At 36.0% G+C, this 25,617-nt stretch overlaps 1 protein-coding gene across 1 annotated transcript in view; it reads left to right on the top strand.

Moving 5' to 3' along the window:
- Positions 1-25,617, top strand: part of STT3B (STT3 oligosaccharyltransferase complex catalytic subunit B) — a 51,217-nt gene that overhangs the window by 19,354 nt on the left and 6,246 nt on the right. Inside the window, exons 2-12 of the mRNA XM_039549857.1 lie at positions 3,055-3,163; positions 4,903-5,190; positions 6,885-6,950; positions 10,539-10,638; positions 15,086-15,184; positions 16,705-16,851; positions 18,823-18,871; positions 20,494-20,648; positions 22,298-22,509; positions 22,600-22,787; positions 23,304-23,475. Of these exons, the coding sequence (XP_039405791.1) occupies positions 3,055-3,163; positions 4,903-5,190; positions 6,885-6,950; positions 10,539-10,638; positions 15,086-15,184; positions 16,705-16,851; positions 18,823-18,871; positions 20,494-20,648; positions 22,298-22,509; positions 22,600-22,787; positions 23,304-23,475 (1,585 nt within the window). The remainder of the gene's footprint in view (positions 1-3,054; positions 3,164-4,902; positions 5,191-6,884; positions 6,951-10,538; positions 10,639-15,085; positions 15,185-16,704; positions 16,852-18,822; positions 18,872-20,493; positions 20,649-22,297; positions 22,510-22,599; positions 22,788-23,303; positions 23,476-25,617) is intronic.

The raw sequence follows: 25,617 nt of genomic DNA, 5'->3' as shown, positions 1-25,617 counted from the left end.
CCAGGGCTGTTCTACAGCCCTGTGAAACCTAGAGATAGTTGCAGATACTGTGATAGCATTTCAGTAGAAATACAATACCACTGTGCTGCATTTCAAGCACAGTATGAAAAGTACCAAGATAGTAAGAAGGTATGACTGTGGTTTGTGATGCTCGCTGTTTGTTAGCAGCTCTCTCCGTTCTGGCTAAAAGGGAAACAGTTTCACAAGGTTCAGGCTTATCCCTAGAGGAGAACAGTGCTATTGAAGGGCTAAGTGGTATCAGAGCATAATACTGGCATCATCATATGATTGCCAGACTCTACTTCTGTCTGGTACACCGCCCATTGCTGCCAGTTTGTCCATGCCTGAAGCTGGCTCTGATATGCAACATCACAGCAACCTTTTCCTGATGTGTGCGTATGTTTATGTTGACGTTTTAACTTATTTTTGTTGGCAGGTTACCTAGTGGGAGGTGAAGTGGACATTTTCTTTTTTTAAGTCGAAGCAAGGTGCTGAATTAAGCTTCTAAATTTGTTTGTTTGTTTGTTTTTTAGTTTTTGTGTCTAGAAGGTTGTTTCTTGTTCTCACAGGTCTTCTCACAGTGAAAAATCAATGTACCTATAGTAGTGCCAGTAATTTCTGCTGTAAAGATATGCACAGCGGTCACTGCATGCTTTCATTTGTGGCAAAAAAATCACTTTTTGAAAGAAGGGTTAATAGATTTGTGTCTGTCTAAGAGTATATTAGGAGGGAAGATTAAATTCTTACCTCTGAAGTGGTAGAAGTAAAATGCTGTTACCTTGCATTTCAATTTTGAGTGGTAATTCATTCTTATTAAAGGCTTAATGGGATGCTGCCAAATCACAAGACAGTTGTTCGCATCCTTCTGAAGTCAGTTACGAAGCTTTGCTGTTTGGAAACATGAGGAGAATGCCAATATGTATTCTTCTTGCCTATTTCATTTGTTAAACTGATCTTTTGATGCTGTAAAAGTAAACATTAGTCATACTTTTGTAGCCTCTGTGAGTTTGAGTCATCATTTAAAAATTCGAAAGTAATCCATGTTAGTAAACATCTTTCTTGTTCCCTTTTTAAAGTTCTAGGATAACAATGTTGGCAGAGTTTTCAGTAATTTCAGTCTAGTCTGTAGCTGGATGGGTTCTGTGTGTCCTGTGCAATATGAAGCTCCTAATTTGTTACATACCATACTGCAGGCACTTGGCACTAAACAAATTAACAACAGACCTTGCTATACTAAGATAAGAGGCTAATTTTACAGGTACAGCATTTCATAAATCACGTTAGAGTTGACAGTTCAGACCTGGAGAATTAATTAATATTTAGAAATCTAGTCAAATGGGAATAGTTGTAGCCTTATTAAAAACCAATGTCACATTGCTGTTTGAATCAAAGATTTCTAGGTCAGAATGACTGATGTTCGTGTGAATTTTCTTACATAAACATGACTAATGACTTCTGAAAGTCCACAGTTTTATCAGTTAATGTATCCTATATAACTGCTTATTTAACAGATGTAAGAGACTGTTCTTGAAAGTACTTCACTCTTTGTTATTTACTTGTTTTTATTATCATTTGACTGATGCTGTGGTAGTTCAGTCATTTGAAACATGCAAATTTGTTGATGGATGAACCTGAATTTCAGGTTTTTTTGTTCTTCTACTGTGTAGATGAAGAAATCTGCTCATGACCTCAGTGCAGCTGTATTTCAGATATTACTTGTACTGATTAAACAGTTAGGAGGTTGATGGGATTTGCAGTCTTAAATGACATTAGCTTTATTCTGTTGAAATGAAATAGTTCAAAGTAAACCTATGATATTTTGGGAATCCTACAGACGCAAAAGAATTTTATTTAGTTTAAAAATCTTTGTTAGAAGTGATGCGTATTTCTGATACAAGGGGATATTTCCATAAAGTAGACAAAATGAAAAACACACAAGCTTTTCTAGGCTTGAATTCTAGCAGTGTCTTTGGAAGTCTTTCATGGTGGTTTGCCCATCTAACTTTTTGTCTGTTGTACTCCATTAAGTCACCTGAACCTCTGCTTAGCTAATGAATAAAATCTTTAATACTTCTTTAAATAATGAATTTCACCTGGTTAACTGAATTTCAATTGGAATATGTGTTTAAAGGGTTAGCTTTGTGAATACTGCTTGTTTTAAAAGTTGTGTTCACCCAGGCTTTTCTCTGCCTAAACTTTCTCTACAAAGCTTCACATTCTCAGTATTTGTAGCTTTTTTAGTTTGGCCTTTGAATGAATGATCATTAAAGAGTTGCTGTTTTGGGATAACATGCACTGTAGTTCTTCTTGCAGCCTGATGCCTAATTTCAAGAATTAATGGACATTTTAATAGTTTAAAAATTTTGTTATCAGAAGTTTGAGATACTTTGTGCCAGGAAGGTGGAAGATGAATGCCTTAATAGCAGTCTGTTGATGTTTTTTAATGGTTTTTAGACAGTGTGGAAGACTGAACTGAAGGTGTGCATGGGAGACCCTTTGTTGTACTAGAAATTCTCTGCAGCAGAGAATGTACAACTTTGAAGATTAAGCTTCATCTACAGAGGTTCTACATTGTGTAGATTCTTACTGATTGAAAGAAGGCTATTAGTTTGATAACGTGAACAAATAGACTGATTCCTGTTGCCTATTATTGCATGAGTCACTCATCAATTTTACATGAAGTAGGGCAGCAGCAAATGTACCGTGTAGCTGTCCTTGTCTCAGAGTGAGAGTCCTGCATTGACTGGATGTGATAGACTGTATTTGAAAACTGGTAGTTTTAGAAAGTTAATTTTAAAGTAGCCAGAGCGTTTAGCAGAGTGAAAGAAAACCTTTTAATGTTCACACACAAAAAAGAACCCACCAAAAACTGTAAACGATCATCTGTGTATATGCACTGGCTGTAGAAGTGAAGAAAACATAGTTGTTAGTAGCTGAGAACTTAGTAATTTACTTTAAAACTCTGCAGATATAGAGAGGACCATTGTACTTACATAGTAAATGAGAGGCTAAAGTTCTTGATTTTTATCTTACCCTTCTGCTGTTTCTTTCTAGGTTTAACTATAGATCAACACATCATCTTGCATCTCATGGGTTTTATGAATTTTTAAATTGGTTTGATGAAAGAGCATGGTATCCACTCGGAAGAATAGTAGGTGGAACTGTAAGTATTGTAATAATAAATTTATTAAAATAAATTTAATAAATTTAGTAAATTAAAAATATTTAAAGATTACTTTTCAGGAAGTTTTTTGAACTTTCAGTACAAATTTGACATTGTTAAATCTTAATAAAATACGCTTTTAATTTTCAAATTGCTGAAGAGGGAATATTGAGATGTTTTTAATTTTTAGCTGCAGAAACTAAGTCAACATGCCTTAGTCTTTATCCAGTAGCATATTGTGACCAAGAAGTACAGAACTTCCTTACATATGAAATTCTAATAGTAACAAATAAGGGTATTATGACTCCTGTAATTCTGGTATACAAAATCAGTAAAGGAAAAACTTTTTTTTAAAAAATGAATTTTTTTTCAAAATTGTTACCTAAATCTCTTAAGCTACAAGTTTTAATCCAGTGATGTGTGCTGAGTAGACTTCATGTATGTATGGGAAAAAAGTTAGGACTTTCACTGGGAGAAGACCTTGTGAAATTAGATCAGTGTGGCACCTGTATGAAGCATCAGGACTAGTTAAGATCGGTATCGATGCAAGCTACCAGACAGGAAAGGTGTACAAAACAATGTTATCAAATCAGAATGCAAATATCATTCATTGGAATAGCTTTAGTAACACTAAGTAATGCAGCCATGTGTTTCTTAATGTGTGAAGGCTCATTAAAGCTTTGTAATGATAGTATATAACACTTAAAGGCATTTACATGTTTTTTGTAACAGTTAGATAACCATTTTTTTTAGTATCTTAGGGATGCTGGAGACTTTTTTATGTAACATGTAAGTGCATGTTTTCCATACCTGTCTTATACAAAATAAAACATCTTACGAAAAAGAATTAAAATATATGCAGGGGAACATTCAGTCATCTGTTAATTTAATTTAGTACAATGCCCTTCTTAGTTTTTGAAAGAAACTAAGGCAGGTTGACACTCTGGGTTCCTACAGCAGCTGAAGTACATTTTAATTTTTCTGGTATGTATTGATTTTTCTAATGTTGATAAATGTGGGAGGGTAGAAATCCTATTAAGAATATTCTGAAGTTCTCCAATGTTCTATGATGGGTTCAATAGATTTGTGTAAGTCTGTGCTACCTTTCTGGAGCACATCTTAATTTAATTTTACAGGACTTTATTTTAATCTTCCATATCCAAAGGTGTCTACACGTCTTGCAAATACATAGTATTCAATGGACTGACCATCAGCTTTTCAGCTTTAAAAAATTAAATCTTGTTGATGCACATTTTGTTTCCCTATTGGTACCAAGAAGTGAAAGAATGGCATGGTATATTTTAAAGGAAAATGGCTGGGAGATTTTGGGTTTCTTCTTGAAGTATTAGACTTTTGGGGCTTGTTAAACTCGTAGCTGGCTTGAAATTCTCTTGCAAATTTTAGTTTCTGCTTCCATACCTTAATGACAAATTCTTTTCATTGTATGATAAATGTCAAGCAAGATGGGATATTATCTGTATGCTGCTCTTTCATTTATGAAGTAGATTATATTTTATTGTTAGCATTTGGATAAAATTAAAAGAGCCTATGGTATTCAGTGGTGCTGTCAAAACATGATTAAAGGAGTACTAAAATAATTCTGTTAACTTATGCTAATACTCACTGCTTATATCAGCTTAAAAAATTATTGTTTCATTGCAAGTTATTTGTAAACAAACCTACTATGATAGTTTTCTGTAATAACCTAGTGTTTTGGTTCGTTTTTTATCTCCATGTAGGTATACCCAGGACTGATGGTGACAGCAGGCCTTATACATTGGATTTTAAATATGCTTAATGTGACAGTCCATATAAGAGATGTATGTGTGTTTCTAGCACCAGTTTTTAGCGGCCTTACAGCTATTTCTACTTTCCTGCTCACCAGAGAACTGTGGAACCAGGGAGCAGGGCTTTTAGCTGCCTGTTTTATTGCCATAGTTCCAGGTTACATATCCCGATCAGTAGCAGGATCGTTTGACAATGAAGGCATAGCTATTTTTGCACTGCAGTTCACATACTATTTATGGGTAAGTAATTGCTGAGTCTTTTGCTTTGGAAAGGTTTTTTGGTTCCTCCTCCAACCAAATGACTGATTTTTCTTAGAATCCATTGAATTCTTATTTTCCTCCCTCTCATCGCTCTTCCCCTTGGCTCTAGATTAGGCAAGTACTGAGAAGTCACATGATTTGAACAACTCCATAATCATGCTCTTTAGTTTGCTGTGTAAAAGCACTGTTCCACTGAAGTGTGTCCTATAGTGGTAATAAAAATGATGATGAGTCTATAAATTTAAAACAAACACAGGGATTGTTTTTCAGTTTTGAGGTATTAGTATTGTGTGCATCAAATTTTAGCCTCCTTATATGGCTGATGAAAAGCAGTAGACTGAAAAAGAAGTGCTTTGAATTGTCTTCTGGAAAAATTTTTGACTGTATGGAGGATCTGGGCTTTGACTTAATTAAATACTCAAAATATAAATACTCAAAAAATACTTAATAATTAAATACTCAAAGCTGTCTACAGTCAGATATTAGTGGTACTTGTGTGCTTAAAGAAATAGTCTTATGTCTTTTAATTAGACTGCTTGCAAAAGCAGCATGTCTGTCACTCCTTAATCTGTGTAGAGTTTCATCTGTCACGTAGTTTTACATGAAGGAGTTTAGGAAAGCTGGAGTTTTTCTGGGCTATTGAACCTACTTTGGAAATAACATAAATAGCATAACTATGTTGTTAATTCAGCACAGACACTGTAGGGTACTGTCCCTTGTGTATTCTGGAATGCCTGTACTTTTCATTTAGCGTGGCTCCACATAAGCACATTGTCACTACAGCTTTCTCCATAATTTTGTCCAAGAGTTCTGGTTTTCGTAAGCAGATGCATATTCACGAATGTTTTAGCTTTAGAATATTTCAAACTTGGGATATAGTTGATAGGAATATAATGGAAGAGAATTCAATTTTTTCATGACCAAGCGACTGGTGTTACTTAAATGCAGTTTTTTAAAATCTGGTTTTAGAATAGCTGCAGCTGGAAAGGTGTACTGTGTTTGATAACAATGATTGAAACAACCTATGTTGTTACTTCAGAATAACTGAGATATCCTAGCAGTTATCTGTTCTCATGGAATTCATGTTTAACTAAACTGCAGAGTGCAATAATGTTTGCATGAACTCTTATGGAATCAAATACATTTTGTAGACAACTTCCTAGCTTTTCTTAATGTCTGTTCTTCATTCCTGTTTTTCCTCACCACAGTCACCCCCACCAGTTGCAGACAAATTCATATTGCTGGGGCAATTTCTGGATCCTGCTAAACCTTTAGTAGTATCTGGATGTTCTCGTTAACCTTAAGTGAGTTTTTCAAAATTACAGAATAGCTCCTTTGTCTCTAATTGCAGATGAATTAAGGCATGGATGATCTTCACTTAGCATTGTAAACTGCTCTAATATCTCAGAGAAAGTAGCACAGAGGCATTGCAACTACCTTTCTACAACAGATCATAAGGCAGAGTGTTGGGTTTTATGCTTTTGCTAGAGAAATAGATCTGACTTTTGTGTGTGAAAGAATTGCATTTGTGTTATGATTTTATGGACAACAGTTCAGAAGCATAAAATATAACTTGATGCAGGCTAAAGAAGTTCTCTTGACAATTGTTTTGGAATGAAACTTTTGAATATTGTCCAGGATTTGTCATTCATAATACTCGGTTATTTTTCCAGGTGAAGTCTGTGAAAACTGGGTCAGTCTTTTGGACAATCTGCTGCTGTCTATCCTACTTTTACATGGTAAGGCTTTTATATATATATAATAGCTGAACTATTTGAGTAGGACTTACATAATCCATGTGTTGATGAAGAGAAGAAGGATATTTTAATCTTTGTTGGAGCCATAATATAAAATTACTGCTTCATATTGTTATTAAAACCTTAAATATATGACTAAACAACATAACATGTAAGTGTCAAGTATTTAACTAAACATGATTAAAACAATTTTTGAAAAAAATTTGAAATATAGTAGCTTTACTTACAAGTTTTTTTTCATACTGTGAATAGGTGCTCTGATTCAGTTGGATTTTTATTTTGGTACAGATAAATTAAGGTATAATTTTGATATTTGTGTCTGTGTGTCATTACTATAATGCAATAATAATCATATTACATTTTTATAACTTTGAAAGCTATTTCTATGGGTATAATTATGCCATAAAGTAAAGCTTACCACCAGAACTGATGAATGATTACAGTGTCATAATAAATGATCATAAATTTTCATTCTTCATCTGTGAAAATGGAGGCTATTGCAGAGATTTTCCTAAGGGCTAACAGAGGGGGAAAACAGCAGTAAAATTGAGGAGATAAAACTAGTAGAAAAATGAAGGGAATTGGTTTTCCCCCTCCTCTGTCTTCTGAAACCTTAGACTTGAAGAATTTTCCTCTTTGAATCAAACATCTTTTTTTTTTCCCCAGTAAACTTTTTGTGACTGTATGAAAAATAAATTATCCTTGAAATAGCCAGTGGTGAGACAGCCAGGCTAATTGCTTGGTGACAGTTAAGACTGAGGTCTCAAATACTGCTTTCCTACCATCAGGTAACTAGGTTTGCAAGAACAAGGAACTTCTGGATTGGTTTATGTGCCTTAAAGTACAAGGTTAATTCAAAGGTTGTCTGGTTGTTGTCTAATTTTCCTCTAGCTTTAATGTCCGTTTGGTTTCCTGGGAGACTTTTGCAGTTAATACAGGAAATAATAGCCCTTTGGTTGTCACCAAAGAGGCTAGGATAGCTATTTCTTTTTAAGAGTATATTTATTTCATTCCATTTCTCCTCCTTTTGCCACATTGCTAAATAGAGAGCCACTTCTTTATACACAGCATTGTGGTTTATATAGTATTATAGTGAAAAGGTCCTGTAGCTTTGGTACATACTTAAGTGCACAAAAGCTGCAAGTCTTTGAATTGTTATATTTATGTACCAGAGTATTTTTTTATATTGTGCCAATTTATTAGTAAGATTCTCTAAAGGTGCCTTCATAAACATACAGATAACAAATTAAATACTTCCACAATTTTACTGCTGAAAAATCACACAATAACAAGTTCTTACCATCTTGGTGTGTGGGATTGTATGAGAGTATGTGATCTAGTGTATGTATGGTATCAGAACTTATGAATCAATGTCATCATGGCAATCAGTGCTTGACTTTAAATGGGGGGGGGGCTTTAAATGGGGGGGGGGGCTGGTTTTTTCCTTTCAAGTGCTATCAGCTCATGAAAATTTCAGATTTGTCTGTAGCTTAGCTTCAAATCTCAGTGATTAGATGATGGAATTTTATTCCTTGTATCTACTTCATCCCACATAGATGATGGCTTTCCAAAAGGGAAATACAATATAGGGAAAGAATTTTGTTGAGTTGCCCATCTAGGTATTTTACTTAGGTAAATTTTTAGGACAAAGGAATTGTACTATTTGTTACATTGTAATAATTCATCTTTCTCGGATGGAATTAGTCATTTTCAGTGTAAGCTGGAAGTTAAATCACAATTTTGAGGTAGTAGGAGTCAGTCCTTAAATGGGAAGTTTGGGGAACAGCTTCTTGAAAGGCAAATGGATATTGCGTGAACTGACAAATCTTTCTTGATAACTAAATCTGCTTTATAATATATGCCTAACTCACTGTGGTAATTTGACTCGTAGCCTTCATTGCATTCAATATAGAGAACGTTGTTTTTTCCTTGGATTATATTTTTAGCCTTTATCTTACTTCATCAGCTTCTGCTTCATACAGCTTTTTATGACAAGGAGGTAAAATAAAAGGAAGTTTCAAATTGAAGCAATCCTGTAGGAGTAATAGCGTGTCTCCACTCTTTTTGCCAATCTACGAGAATGCCTCAGTCTTGTTTGAAAAGTTCCAAAGTGCATCTTTAGTATAATTTTCAGACCTTAGATTTGGTTTCATATTTTGATAGTTAGGGATGCAGGTCTCTGGTCCATGTAAACTGTTTGTGACCCGCTTCATTCAAACCTTTCCCTAGATGTGACCGTGTTCTAACTACGTGTTTGAACTCTATTCTATCTTACTTGTCTTCACACGGTGTTTGCTTCCATTAAATAAACTTGCTTGCGTAAACCATGATACTCCATACTAGTAATTAGGTAATATGATTTTGATAATCTGAAATGAGTTACTGGAAAACTTAGATTATTTTATTCTACTTGTTCCACATTGTCTGAATTGCTCACGTCAAATTTTGAAATGCTGGGTTTTGTAGTATTAGTGTCAAAAGACATAATACTTGGCCTCATGCTTTTTTTAGAATCTGTTCTATAGAACATAGTAATTTGGGTTTCTTTTTGGATTCTAGGGCTTCAAAAATATCTACATGAATCTAAACCCTAAAGTGCAGTTAAAGTGAAAACCACATTAGCTACTGCACGCTAAAAATGAAGATCTGGGGTAGGCATGGTGCACATGGGAGAAGTCTAGACTGTAATTTGACAAGAGGACATGTTAAAATACAGATTGTCTAGTCAAAATGAGCCCTTCTAAATATGTTTGAAATTTAGATAACACATTGTAATGATAGCTCACTAAATCCTTACCTAAAACAGCAATCAGTGATCTGTTAATAACATTTGTAGTGTTTCAGTTCTAAGTATACCATAACAGTCCTTCTCAACAGCTCGTTGCCACAGGTTTGCAATATCTATAATATTGTTGTATATCATTCCACAGTGCTCAGTCCTGCTTTCATGTGCATCCATACCCTTCCTTTTGTTTGTTTCCTTACATTGCAACCTGCGCTGGCTGTTCTGGTCCCGGAGTTCTGCTCCTGGAGGTGTACCTTGCTCCCTTTCTCCTCTCTGCCTGGAAATAGTATTCCCTGTCTCCAGCAAAAAGTGCAGAGCATGGTGCTAAGTTTGTCAAAATACTAAGTTTTGGATCCTACATGAGATCATAGAATATCCTGAGATGGAAGAGACCCACGAAGATCATCAAAGTCCAAGTCACGGTCCTACAGATCCTACTGCTGCCTTGTGTTGCAGCCTTCACTATTGGGAAAAGCCTCCAGCATCACATTCTTGTTTGCCAGTATGACCAGATTAGCATGGAAGGAGGAGATCCAGGAAGGGTAGCCTAGGAAATCCATCAGCCCATTTCAAACACTTTGGATATGTGCATTTTGTTGTGGTTTGTTTTTCTTTTATAATATATATTGAGAAGGATTTTGGTGGTAGTAGTAGTAGTTTTGACTGCTCATGTAGATGGGCTTTGTGTTTTCTTGCTAGACCATCAAGTTGTCTAAATCCAGCATTGGCTGTTGTAAGAATTTGCAGATATTTTCAGATCTAATTTCCTGTTCTATTTGTTGTAGGTCTCTGCATGGGGTGGTTATGTTTTCATCATCAACCTTATTCCACTGCATGTGTTTGTTCTGTTGCTGATGCAGAGATACAGCAGGAGGGTCTACATTGGTAAGTTCTGTTCATTGCAAATTCATTCTCAAATACTTAAACATGAGATACGAAATTATTGTAGTGATGTGTTTTGTATCAAGTGAGTGTTAAGTAATTGCATATCAGATTTATCTGTCTTAATTTGGTTACTGAGTATAGTCAGTTATTTTCTACAACATGGAAATAAGGAGTTGAAACATACTCACACTTCCAAAATTTCATATATGGTAGCTGCTAATTAATTTTCTCCTTTCTAGTGTGTGGGAAAGAAAAATGGGTGGTTTGATGTAAAAGAACCCTGTTAATATCTTTTAAATATGTATTACATGTGTGCCTTTAGTAATGTTTTATATTTTTGGTTTTTCCAGGTATGTAAAACAATTGGTAATTTTAAAAGTTGTACAGCAGATATTATGTAAACATATAGTAAAAGACATAGGAAATTTTAAGCAGCCATGTAAGTTTTAGATCACTGAGACAAGGCGTGCACAGTAAGAGTCTGTCCACTCCATGGGAATCCTTAAAATTTTACTGGATTAATTGGTCGGCCTTCCTTTCAGTTTCAGGAATGTGTGAATAGGGATCCTAGGAGCCTAACTTTTAAATTGATTTTCTTACATTTAAATACTCTGTAATCTGTTTTTACAGACACTTTACCAATAAAATCAGTAAGCCATGATGTAGGTGTGTGAATGAAATAATTGGTAAGCAGTTCAGGTATTCAGAAATTTGTAAGTTAGCTGGAAGGTTTTTAATGTGAAGCCTTTGCAATAGGTAGTTGAAGAACATAATGTAAGCTGAAGCACAATCACAAGGCGTTTCTTATTTGTAAATATATTTTCATTACTCATTTCAATACTGTTTTATCTGTGTATTCTTAATTATTTTAATGCTTTTTTTAGTGCCTGCTAGAGAAATTACTTCATGTACCTATGTGTGAACCATTATATACCACAATAATTGCTAAATTTACTCTAGTTAAGTTTTGAATTTTTTTAATCAAAACTATAAATATTGCTTCCATACTTTGTTATTCTGAGAATTGAGAATTGGAAATTTATTAAAATTAAAAAAAAAGAGAGAAAGAAAAAGCCCTAACCCATCTTTAATTTTTAATGTTAGTATTACTTAACTTCTTCATTAACTACTTCTTCCTCACTTAAGGGGAAAGTAATTTATCTTGTTTTGCTTTTAAAATTGTTTTATTGAATATTTTCATTTTCTGATTTCTATGAATTAGGCAAGAGAAAATTAAATCAGCTACTTATAAAATCCTGAAGCAGTGTGGTAGCCAGAAACAGACTAAGTGCTCTTGCTTCTTCAGCTTTCAATGAACTTGTCTTTGTACTCATGTGGAGAAAATAGTATTGCATGTTCATAGGAATTAAAGGGTTTGGCAGATGTTTGTTTTGCAAATAGCTACAGTGTTTTGAGATGTTATTGCCCTTGAGCAGTGAGGGATATGTGCTGCCATGGAGTTGTCAGAATGAAAATGTGATAACTGCTCTGCTGTTTCATTGCAACTGCTGTCTTAATTTAAGTTTTCATGGGAAGCCCTAGAGAAGTCTGTACCTCTCACATTACTATGTCATTTCTAGGTTTGTTTAACAGGATGTTTTTGTAACACAGGTAAGAATGTTCAAGCACTTCTGAGGGGGACTTCAAGTGTGCTTCACCTCCAAACTATTCAGATAGGGAGAAGAGTTTACAAAAGCTCCTTGCAACAGGGAAAATAAGATATTTGGGGAGTTTCTGTGAGATGCAGTTGCTACTGTGCCTGCAGCAGTCTCATAATTCTTAAAAATCCACCCATGTGCAGCTAAAACTTTTGAAAAATATTGTCAGCTGACAATAGCTAGTAAAACCTATATTCTTTTTACTATTATGGAGAATTTTGGGTGTTTTAATCTCAAGATCAGTGGCTTAAATTTATTTTAAGCTAGCATGACCCATTTTATAAAGGCTGTGTTAAGTTTGATCCAACGTAACATAAATGTATAGAACAGTATTTGGCAGAAGCAAATTTTTAAAAATAGTAGTGGTTTCCTGGTATATATTTTTTATATGGGTGTTCATATACCAAGGAGAAGGTTAATGGGACGTGATTGATATATCTGGGAGTGTAATTCAGAATCATGTAATGAGTAAAAATTTCCAGAATGTGAAGGTTTTGCCAATTTTAAAATATTTTAGAACTGGAAGGCAGATGACTATCAGCCAGATAGCTTCTGACCCATTTGGCATCAGTAGTGATGATGCTACTTATATTTGAAAGCTCAAGCTGTGCTTTTATTTTTTCATCTTGACAATGGCCAGTGCCTTTCATTCAGATCCTCTAGTTTAATCATTATGAACAAGTGCTTACAATTCCAGTGTATTAGCAGAGAGGGGAATAACCTCTATTCAGATACAGCAACCATTGATATTATTTTCTATTATTGTACTTGTAGTCTCTTTAGTTTCCCATATGATTTTACACTTGGAAGGGTATAGATTTGTCATGATTGCACACTTCAATTTTTTTTTCGTACATTTTTTTCAGGTTCAGTATAATTATCAGAATATTTAATAAAACACTTGAGGATCTTCCAGAATTTAAAACTTAATTTCAATAATTGCTTGTTCTATGTCTTGGGTTTTATCATTCAAATGGTGAACAGGCATATATTTATATCAACTACTTCAGTATTCTAAAATTTCAGATTGAGTGTTTATTTCTGGTGATTGTAATCCATTAATTGAAATTATGTGGCCATAATTGAAATTATTCTCTTCTCTGGAGAAGCTTTTCAGTAGGTCCTTCCTATTTTTGTGTGGTGTATAGCAAATTAAATTCTTTGTAAAATGACTATGTCCACAGTAGGTCAGAATGTTTTTGTTCTGGACTTGGTCAAAGTTAAAACAATAAGAACAGCATGCAGGAATCAAAATGACTTCTTGTTTTTGCGAAGACTATGCAAACTGTAGAATATAAAGGAGCGTGAAAGTTTGTGATGATGTATCACCCTGATGTTTCTAAGTTCCTGGGAAAATTGTAGTGTTGTGTAAATTGCCTTTTTTTTAATCTTTTTAGTACCAGGCAATATGTAGCTTTTTGAAAGAAGTGGGAGTAAAGGATTGGGGTGGGGGTGGGCAGTGGACATCGCAAGTGTAGCAGTTAAAAATGATGATTTACAGTGGTCTAACAAATGTGAAATGTAGTGATTTATGCCAATCATTGAACTTCCACAGGATGGCAGTGTTGTAACAGTTGCTTGGTACAGTAAATGATTTATGTTGTAGTGAATTCTTCAAAAATTGAGCTTCCTTCAGGAAAAATGTATTTCAGTGACTTAAGAGGGCATAGATCAGTAGCTAGGCCAAGCTGTGCAATACAGGTGCTTGAAATAATAAACCGAGTGCCTGGAAATACCATCCCTGTCACTTCTGACTGGTTTGGAACTCAGGCAGTACCCTGGGAGCATAATCCCTCAGCGAGACCACACAGGTGCTGTGGAAATGACACCACTGCTCAATGATGCACCCCCCAGAACTGATCTCGTGGAGATTAGTAAGGGATTATAGGAGAACAGGGATGTCGTCATAAGATCCAGGCTATAGCCTTAGAAATCTGAAATGTGGATTATTGCTGTTTGCCACTGAGGAACTTCATTTTGACTTGAAGTTGGCTGGTTACTTCAAATGTAATCAGCCTTATGGCTTTGCAGATTTAGTATTTCTATCTTCCCCTCCCATCTCTTCTTCGCGCTGTAATATTGAGGGCCGAAACCTCTTTCAAAATCATGTGTATGAATGTTAATGCATATGCAGTAAGAATTCATGTTATTAATACTAATGTTAATATTAATTATGCTCTTGACCTCTGTTTTCTGGGGGGATTATAAATCCCCAGAGCTGATACAGATCTATCAATAGATATGCTTAGTATGAATTGCTTTTTCTATTGCTGTTCAGCTTCTTGCATTCCCTCTGCTCTTGTTAAAAAAAGAGCAGCAGTGCCTGTTTGCATTTTCTAAATAAGTAGTAGACTCTTAAATGTTTTGCTTTTTTGAGGTCTGGTCCCTTCAATTTCTCCTCATGAAGAAAGCTTCCCTTGTCACTTGTTATTTGAGAGCTCTTTACACATCCATGACTCTCAAAAACACCATGGGAAGAGAAAACTTTTTTCAAGCTGGAGAATCTTAGGTAAATGGCTTATTTTCCTAGGAGGAGAGAAAACAGTGCAATTAGAAAGAACAATAGTCTGCTACATCCACTAAAATTGGATGCAATAGACAGCTTTATTCTAGTCAAAGAAGAAAAAAAGTAATTAGAATGGCTGAAATATTTAGCATAGTACAGTTCTGTTTCGGTGTCACTGCAGTTAGAGAAGATGGACTTTGCTGTGGAGCCAATGCTTTTTCAAACTTGTATTAATTTTGTTCCCATCTTTTTCTTCCCCTCTCCTCACATATTTCTTTCCTAGCATATAGCACTTTCTACATTGTGGGGTTAATATTATCGATGCAGATACCTTTTGTGGGATTTCAGCCAATTAGAACAAGTGAACACATGGCAGCTGCAGGTAAGAAAATTAAACTTCTGCATCCAACAGCCTGCTTTAACACAGGAAAACCTCAAACTTGCGGCTTTGTTTCCTTGTGTTAAAAAGAACACAGGCTAACAAAGCAAATTGTTAAAGAAAGAGGTACAATTTAGTGTCTGTAGGGAAGTTTTCTTTCCAATTGACACATTATCCTCTTTTTGTGTGAGCTAATGGTGGTAAAATGCTTCCATAAGACTGGATCAGTATTCTGACAGGCACTTACTTTACACATGGATAATCTCTGCTGGTTTGCAATACAATGTTGCCATCAAGCATTGTACAATTGAAACATTCCTTATTGGTAACAGAGCTTTTAGTGAGCAATTTGGTTTTAGAGTTGATAGTCTTCTGTAATTTTTCAAAGCAGATTAAACTACTTAAGTTACTAATCAGGAGGGTGGTTTTTAAATAACTGATTTCAGTCTTGTTTGGGATTTTTTGATTACTTTAAATTGATTTTTCAGTAGTTGTTGGCAGTCAGACATCTTGATTTCTTGAAGCAGTAACCTCTGCTAACACTGAGTTTAATTGCATGCACTGTCTGTGTGATATAGTTCAGTTTGTTACCTTCCCCAGGTTTTTTCTTACTTTTAGTCACTTACCGAAATGTATTTGAGACAGTGATGAGACCATCATTAAAATTTAACACAAAAATACTTTCAAAATGGAGACTTCTTTCCAACAAACTGAATTAACATAATGGAAAAAGAAAAAAATTACCAAGCCTTATTTGGATTCTGAAGAATTTTACATTTATTTAGTGAATAGAATTTTTGTCTTTCTCTAGGAGTTCAAAACTAGTGGATTTCATTGTGTACCTTGAATTCTTTGTTAATTTGAAGAAAGACCATACACTTGTTTTGTTTTATTTCTCTGCCAGCTAGCATTGAATTTTCACTTTTGAAAGGATTCATCAGTGAATTGATCTTATTATATGTCTTGAAATGAATAATAACTGAAATACCATGTCCAAGTTCTGGGTGTAATGTTAAACTCTGAACAGCTTTTTTGAGGGTGTCAGGTGCTTCACCAGTGAATTCTGATGTTTCAACACTAACTTTATATAATTCAGTTGACTTAATACTTGTTGGTTTGGTTTTTTCTTTCATTAAGTCCTCCTGTGTTGTTCAGTAGCTTAGTTTCCATGTATTTCTATATTAGCATTGTGTGTTGCCTCAACTCAATCTCTTAATTTTTCACCACATCTAGCTAGGTATGTTAACCTGTATTTTTGTCATAATCAATGCAATCTGGTTTTCAGGTGATTTTCTCCTTTAGAATATTTTCTCTCATTGGAAGCTTGTGTTTATGCAAGAAAGTGTCATCCCTGTATTATGTATTAAAGGTTATTTGTCAGAAAGTGATGTTATACTAGTTTCTAGATGTTAGGGTGTACCTTATGTTTAGTTTTCCAGTTCAAACATAGGCAAATATGCTGATTGCTTTAACAGCTGTTACTGCTTTTGAGCATTTAAACAAGAACTTTTCTCTTTCCATAGGTGTTTTTGCACTGCTGCAGGCTTATGCGTTTTTGCAGTATCTGAGAGACAGATTAACAAAGCAAGAATTTCAGACATTGTTCTTCTTGGGTGTCTCATTAGCTGCTGGTACTGTATTCCTGAGTGTCATCTATTTGACATACACAGGTAAATAAATGTGAAACTCATTTACCTTTAGAGCATGTAAGCCAGATGATCAACATTTGGTTTCGCTTAAAGTAGTTGTTTTAACGTTTTAGACTATTTAATAGCAGTTTTATTTTTGTTACTTACGATACCATTATTCCAAAAGAATTCTTAGCAGCTCTGTTCAAAGTCTTCTAAAACATGATGGTTTGATTTGCTTTTCCATGCATATGAGCAGGTCCTTAGCAAAGTTTTCAGACTGGCATATCAAAACAAAAATTGGCTTCTCATCTCAGCATGCAGCCAAAGACATATTCTGTTGCAGTTCCTAGGAAGTGTCGATTTCATCTTCTGAATTCACTGATCGGTATCCCTGCTTCATCAGCTGGAGCAGGCCTCGTTCCCTGAGCTTCTGATAGGCTGTGCAAATTGGGCTCCTGATCACCTCACAGCACTCTGATCTCTCTCGATTTTCTTAATAATCCTCCTGCAGAAGAGGGTGCCCACATCTGGACCCTGTATCACAGGTGCAGCATCTGGAAGAATGGGGTTCAGATTTTGGACTGAAGTCCTCCCTGCCACAGGGGATGTCAGCCACTCTTTTCAATATAGCACAGTTCCTTTTGGCCTCTGGGATATTTTTACTTTCTATGAGCCACCAGCTGGACCCTGATCCACTGTGTACTACCTTGAGCTTGTCAGGACAGCCAGTTTTCAACCAGTCAAATAATGGACCATTTGTCGTGTCCATTCTCCTGCAGCAATAAATGAGAAATGATGAAAATGGATCAGAAAAACATTTATCAATATATTTCAGGAGGCTGTGCTCCATGGTCTTTTCAGCAGCTCAGGTTACTGGCCTGCAGCTTCCTGCATATAACTTCCTGCCTTGCCTAGAGGTGCAGCAGTAGCCAATTCCCAGGCATCAGGCACCCTTATCACCCAGGTGACAATTGTGGGTAGCTCTCATGTTGGCCAACTCTTCCAGCACCCTCAGGTGAATGGTGTCTACATCCAGAGAAGATCATAACCAGTAGTTCCCTGTGTGCTGACAGCTCCTTCTCCATGTGCATGCAGTGGATTGGGAGCAAGCTTTTCATCTGAGGACTGAAGGGAAAAATATGTCTTGTACTAGAACATTAACCACAATATTTAAATGTCTAAATTGGACACTAAACTAAACCCTTCAGTCAGATTATACTAATTTTGAATGCAAGATAGATGGAAGACTTACTGAGTCATGCACAAAAACTTGGGTAATAATAAAAGGATTTAACCTTCTCTTACTTCACCTTGTCTGTATCTGTCTTCAGGAGGAGCTGAAACAGTTGCAAGGAAAGTGGAAATAAAAATTTAAGAATCATCTAATAACTTCTAGTAATAATTTTTATCTTTCATCTAATAATTATGCTGTTTCTTTTCATCTTATCATATCCAAGTTACCTAAAAGCCTTGTTTTATAAAATAGTATGTAAAGCTTATCAGCATGTCTAATAGCAGCTTTTATATTCCATGCCACATGTAGATTCACCAGGAGAGAAATAAAAGAAAACCATCGTTTCATTTAGTGTTTGTGTTTTGGCTATAGAGTGTTCCCAGTTTCCTGCTCTGACATTTCAGAAAAATGAAATACTTTCTTATCAATTATGTTTTCTTTTTCTTGTACTCCTTCACAGAGTATAGTTTGCTATCTGTCATATTCTTTGAGAAATATTTAATATTGCATTGCTTTGACTTTTGGAAGTGTGCGTGTCTTGATACTCAGATTGTACTTAACAAGTACAATGTGATCCTGTAAGTGTGTTTTAAACTAGCTTGCTTCATGGTTGGTAGATTTTATAGCCTGCCTAATGCAGTAGGTATGGTTCAAATATTTTACAAGTTCAATGAAAATTTCTCTGGGTTTGTGTTATAACTTGAGGGAGTAGAAAAATTATTGCATTTAAAAACCTAGGCAGCAAAAAGGTTTTTCTTCCCCCTTCTTTTTTTCAGGTTATATTGCTCCTTGGAGTGGCAGATTTTATTCACTGTGGGACACTGGGTAAGTAAGGATATAAGATTTAGATATCGGTAGCATTTTACTGAAAACTAATAACCACTTACCCTCCTCATCCCCAAATCCATTTAGTATTTCAGTCAAGGAGAATCAGTTATCTGAAGAAAGTATTTGTAGTTGCTGTTTCATGATCTTCACAACCATTTCACTAACTGATCTATGAAATGTCTTGCTTCTTTGCAAATCTTTGAATATGTAATGATATGGTTTTTTCTGTATGTGTATGTCAGCATAAAATAACTGAAAGCTGTGCCAACACTTGAGTACACATTTAAAAATTACCAAGAGCCTTAGACTATTGTCATTGTGCAACATCGCACAAAATTATGAAATGTTGCACATATGATCTTGCATGTTGCCTCTATATTACATTCAAGCATCTGTTTTGTGTATATGATGTCTACTCTGAAAATTCTGTTTTATTAATGTGTGTTTTCACAGGTAAAAATCTTGTTAATCTTTTGTTTTAGTTAACCTTTAAAAATAAAATGTTGGATTCTTTAGTCAGCCTAGAGAATAGGAATAAAATGGGAAGTATTTTTCTCAGATAAATATTTTAAGATGAAATTCAGTTGGTAGTTTTTTGTTTTTTTTTTTTTTTTTAAGATTAAGAGCAAGGATAGAAGAACTTCAAACTTTGTGCAATTCAGGCTTTTTCAGGCTCCAAAACCCAGCTCATAGAGGATTCTGGCCCAGCTCTATAATAAATGTAGTAGAACAGATGTCAGTAAAGAAGCCTCAGATTTACTTGAGGAATATATAGATGTTGTTCTTTGCCTGTCCATATATACATATATATACATACACACGCGCACACACACACACACACGTGTATATACAAAGCTAAACTTTTGAGGGCTTGTCTACATTAGAAAAACATATTGTGTTAAAACGCACAATTACAGTTTTCAATGAGAACTAGATCTCAGTGGAGAAAAGGACATATGTTTGATACCTCACCATTCAATCATGGTAGCACCCTAGAATAGGTCCATATGTATTCTTGTCTGTAATAGAGAGCACAGTTTTGTCCTTGCCTGCACTGAGTGTTTGACATGTTGTTTAGATTACATGTGTTTCCAAGTGTAGACAAGGCCTGATTTTTTTCAGCATCTGAAAGAATGTGGGTGCATCAGTAACTGTTTTGGTATTTAATACTGTAACTTTCTTTACTAATTAAATGAAGGTATTCTGTGTAGAGTTTTTGAAATACATGTTGAAAATTTAGGACATTTACTGACATTGATGATTCTCTTCAAAAAGGTAGTAAAGGTGCTTCCATAGCTGCGTATTTTCATTTTGGTGACTTTGGCTTCATATTTAGCCATAAACAAATAAAACATCTGTAGTTTTCCTTGTCTTAATTAGTATGGAAATAATCCTGTATATTGTTGTTTTAAATAACTATAGACCAAATGCTTTGTAGATACAGTAAGGCCTGGGGACTTTTTTGGTGTAACAGTTTCATCAGATTTTTTCTGGTTAGGGCACTTGCCATTTAAAATTGAAATGCTTCCTTTGAAATGAATTTCAGAATTCCTAATGTTTACAAGTTTTAATAATTTTACCTTTTCAAAATAATTTGAACTGAATTTTTTTTAAAAAAGGTATGCGAAAATTCACATCCCGATCATTGCCTCTGTGTCTGAGCATCAGCCTACAACATGGGTTTCCTTCTTTTTTGATCTGCATATTCTCGTGTGTACTTTCCCAGCAGGGCTGTGGTTCTGTATCAAAAACATCAATGATGAAAGAGTCTTTGGTAAGAGAAAATATTTTAAAATAATTTTGAAAAATTTTGCCTTCAACTTTATTCTACTTTGGTTTTCTTTGCTCAAAGCTGATACATGGCATGTTCTAAAAAATGGTTTAAAAGTGATGTGTTTGAAGATGGTTATTAAGAGTTGCCTGCACTCAGCAGTATTTAAAAGAGTTTATAAAAATGCAGAGGTTGGGGAGATGGTGATAGAGTGTAGTCCCAGGAGGTGGGATCCAGTCCTTTGCTGTGTTCAGTTCTGCAGCTGGAGTTTCATGTTCTGAGAGGGTACAGTTCCACTACAGGTCAGCCGGGAGAACAGCTCGGTGCAAAGGCAAGGTCCCACTCTAGGCGTCTGGCACTCATCCCATCACAGATAATTCAAAATGCCTTTGCTTTCCAGGTTTTCTGCTATTTTAGTGAACAGAATCACTTGCTTTGGAACAAGTGCTAGATAAGGTACCAGCCAAAATGGAAAGTGTGGAGTCTCCCTATGTCAGTGACAACAACTTTTTTTTTGTACAAAGCTGTACTGTGAAAACCATCTTCTGAGTTTGAATGAGGCTTGTAAGGAGTTGTAACCCATATGGAGGAGTGAAGATCACTCAGGTCTTAAACTTTTACAGGGACAGAAGGCTCCAGGCTAGTATAGCTGCCTCTTAGGCTACCTAAGAGGTGTGTGGGCAGTAGGAATGTTTACTCTGAGGTACTCTCTGCTGTGTGCCTTACAATGAATGTTTGTCAAGACCAGTGGTGGGTAACTTGATTTCAGCCTCCTACTACTGCTGCACCTTCCATTTAACACAGCATAAAGAGACCTATGAGTGAGGATGGATACTGCCTCACCACAACATAGAAAATATTTACATGATGTAATCTGATAAATCAGTGTCCTTTGAAAATTTCTGTAGCAAATCTTTCACAAGAGGCTATTGTTAAAATGTAGCAGACAAGGAATCCACCACAAGGAAACAGCTATTAGATGTTCCCAATCAGTATATACAGGATCGTTTGGGGTTTTCTTTTCTTTCCAAGGAATGTGTTTTTAATGTTCCATAGTATTCTGAAAATCTTGGTTTGTGTTTTGTGGAAGACAGTAATACTGTTCAGGAAAACTTCCTCCAGAATAGGGCTCACAATAGCATGTTATTCATCTGTATAGAATTATAATGTAGACAAGCCCCCAATTTGTCCACAGACACCTCTAACTTAAATCAAAATTTAATATTTCCATGAAATTGTAACACTTCCTTTTGCTTTTCCAGTTCTAATAACTCGTTTAGTCTAGAACTGTTTGGCTTTTTTAATCAAATGAAGTTACCTATTATTCCAGTAGTATTTTTGGTGTGTAATATTAAATATCACTAATAATGTATCTTCTGACACGTTGTTAATGAATATTGAAAATCGGGTTGTGTTATTGTTAAAAGTTGTCAAGATGAATCAGGAAGGGTTTTGGGCTTCAAAGGGATAAACTTTCATTCAGCCATATGTCTGTAAATTAAAAAGCAATGAAATGCAAGACACACACTCAAGTCTTTATACACACAGATGCTCAACCCACTTCCAGAAGTAGTTTTATGGAGAGCATGTACGTGTGCAGTCAGAGTGAGTATTACTTTCTCAGTGTCACCATGAGATGTGTTTCCTTGCAGTTGCTCTGTATGCAATCAGTGCCGTTTACTTTGCTGGAGTGATGGTTCGCCTGATGCTCACTTTGACTCCAGTGGTCTGTATGCTGTCAGCAATTGCTTTCTCCAATGTCTTTGAGCGTTACTTGGGTGATGATATGAAGAGGGAAAATCCACCAATAGAGGACAGCAGTGATGAGGATGATAAAAGGAACCCTGGCAACCTGTATGATAAGGTGAGGGGAGGAAGCAAGAGTTAGAAAACTAGGGTTCCATTGTCAAGGATGATAGAAGTTGCCATAACAGATACATCTGTGTTTGTTTAGGCAGGCAAAGTGAGGAAACATGTATCTGAGCAGGAAAAAACAGAAGAAGGGCTGGGTCCCAATATCAAAAACATTGTGACTATGCTGATGCTGATGTTGTTGATGATGTTTGCTGTTCACTGTACCTGGGTAACCAGCAATGCATACTCCAGCCCCAGTGTGGTTCTCGCCTCCTATAACCATGATGGGTAAGTAAGGTCTACGGTCTGAAGTGATTAAAGGGCAAAAGCCTTTTTACTGTCATTGCATTAGCAATTTGCTTTGCCTTCTTTAAATCACTCCTTATTATATAAAGGAATTGTGACCTGAATAAAAAATCATTCATACTCTAATTTTCAAAAAGATACATTTTCTGAAATATTTAATGAAGTATATAAAAATAATCCTACCCAAAGCCAATTAAGATGATGGTTAAAAAAAAGCTTTGGAGTCAACTGGGAAAACTTGTTTAAGAATATATATTTGACTGGAAATGCATTTATCACATCTTCAGAAGCAGTCGTGTCTTCAAAAGCAGTTCAGCTTCTGGACATTCAGCTGTCGGAGGGTTCAAACTTATGACTGCTGGTGACGAAATCCCTCAAAGGGAGCTGAACTCATAAGAAAACCCTTATTTGTGAACCCAGGCTGCAGTGGGTTATCATGGTGCACTTAATTTGTTGGTAGTATTTGTACTGATGCAAATAAAATGAACTGTTTTCCAGCACTCGGAATATCCTGGATGACTTCAGAGAAGCCTATTACTGGCTCAGACAGAACACAGATGAGCACGCCAGAGTGATGTCCTGGTGGGATTATGGTTATCAGATAGCAGGAATGGCCAACCGGACAACCCTGGTTGATAACAACACTTGGAACAACAGCCACATCGCCTTGGTAAGGGTGGCCGTTTTCTATGGAGCAGAAACACCAAAATGTTTACATTGCAGTCCAGCATGAAATTGCAGATGTCTCTTAGACAGGGTGATGGATGTTAAGGAGAAATTGCGTAGAGTGAGAAACAAAAACATGGAAGGAACATACTTTTTTTATTTGTTATAATTCAAGTATGGGGGTCGATTTTGCTTTGCAGTTTTCATTTTGTTTACTTGGGGCTTCCAAAACTTCACTTCCACTTCAGTTTCTCTTCTTTTCTTTGGGGGAGGATAGACAAAACCTAAGACTTACCGTTCCCCTTGGGATTAGTGCTGTAACAGCTAGTACCACTGCTTTACTGGCCTATCAAAATAAGGATCCTTGCAGTTCAGCAGTGTCACTGCTGAGTGGATTTTTGAATAGCATGTGAAAACTGACCATGTGAATTGACAAATTTTCAGACATCTGGGAAATCAGTGATTATTTATGACTAGCTGTGGAAGTGTAGCAGACTTAATGCAATTCTGTCATCTCGAATTTGCAGTTAGACAAGACATTAAATTTCTTTCACTTCTGAAGAGTAAGTTTAAGCTTTATACATGTGCTTAAGGCAAGGTGTTAGCATTGCCTGTGGTTACAGCGTACCACCTTGGGCAACTTGTGTTTATCATCAATCACATTTCTTCCCAGAGTGTTTTGCTACAAGGGCAGAATGGGGGAAGGGCTTAAGAAATTAGGATAGTTTCTTGTGTTCTTTCTGTCTTGTGTCAGTAGTGAGTACAGCTGTTGTACTAGATCAACCAAAAAGCTGTGTACAAAGCCAACAAATTAACAAAGCTGTGCTTTGAGCAGAGTCCCAAAACAATGTGTATTAGGGGAAGGGGGGATCACATGTCTGCACTTTTTACAGAGGAAGGAAACTCACATTCAGCTGAAAGTAAGCTTGGGAAATTGTACTGATGGTAATCTAATGGCAGTCAACAAGCATTGCCATGTACTCTGAGGCACTTCTGATTTGGTTGTTGACTGACAGCATTTGTGTGTTGTAATGGACACTCAGCTCTGATAGCTCTGTGTGCATCCCTCTGCTGCAAGACGTAGAAGTGCAGATGCTGCATCCAAACTCACAGCTTCTTGCAGGACAAGGTGCATCATGTGAATAGAGACTCTGGAAGTCATCTGTGTTGCATAAGCACAGTAACCACACACATTGCAGCAACGGGCAATGATGGCTTTCAATAAAGAATTGTCCCGAGTACGACTGCTGCATTGTCAAGTTCCGTTTTGGAAGGAAGACTCCGTAAAGGGGGACCCAAGCAATAAATGTGTGTTGTGGCCAGTACCTGCACTTGTGCTTTAAACGAGGTGTGCCCTGGATATGTGTCCAGATGATTTCCTCCTGCACAGAGATGGAAATCTGGCAAATAACCTCATATTATTTGGGATAATGTCCAAGAAGCTGAGGTTCTTGGTCTTTTTGACAGCTTGCTCTGCCTAAGCTTAGTGTTCTGTAATTACATTCTTAGCTGAATGTTACCAATTCAGATGCAATATTATGTATATTGTAGTTACTGCCTTAGACTACAGCAATATGTTTCTATGCCTGAAGTACAAGAGCTTCAAGAGCAAACAAAACTGCTGAACTGAATGCCAGTTGCTGACTGAATTCTTTAAGTGTTTGAAGTGACTAGGGTAGAAGAGGTGCTGGATACAGCTCTAAAAAGCTTTATTCTGACATCTTCTCTGTGTTGTTTTACCTTGAATTCAGTGTTGAGGGTGCCTGTGTGCTACTTAGTGCAATGCACAATGGCTGCTTCATTAATGAAGGACAGAGCTCAAGAAAAAAAAATCACCTTTCAAATAATTTGTACACTTTAGGCTGTGTCTAAAGCTTTGAAAGTAATTTGTAATTAGGTATTTTCTGCAACACTTAAGTTTTTGGTAATACAGTTATGACTTGAAGAATATGCAGGTGCTACAAAAGGAAAACTCTAGTTGCTACATTTCGTACTCAAAACACTCCTTTCAACAGGCAGCAGTCCTCTTACAGAGGAGAAAATATTTCAGTTTAGGTTGAGGTTTTGAGTTTCTAAATATTCACAATGGGTTTTCTTTATGTGGAATGAAAATGTTGGCTTTGGTTGGTAAGTAGGTATTAGAGAA

The sequence above is a fragment of the Corvus cornix genome, chromosome 2 (assembly GCF_000738735.6).
Source record: "Corvus cornix cornix isolate S_Up_H32 chromosome 2, ASM73873v5, whole genome shotgun sequence".
NCBI classification, from domain to species: domain Eukaryota; kingdom Metazoa; phylum Chordata; class Aves; order Passeriformes; family Corvidae; genus Corvus; species Corvus cornix.
Note: the sequence above shows the minus strand (reverse complement) of the source record. Positions and strands in the feature narration are given on the sequence as shown.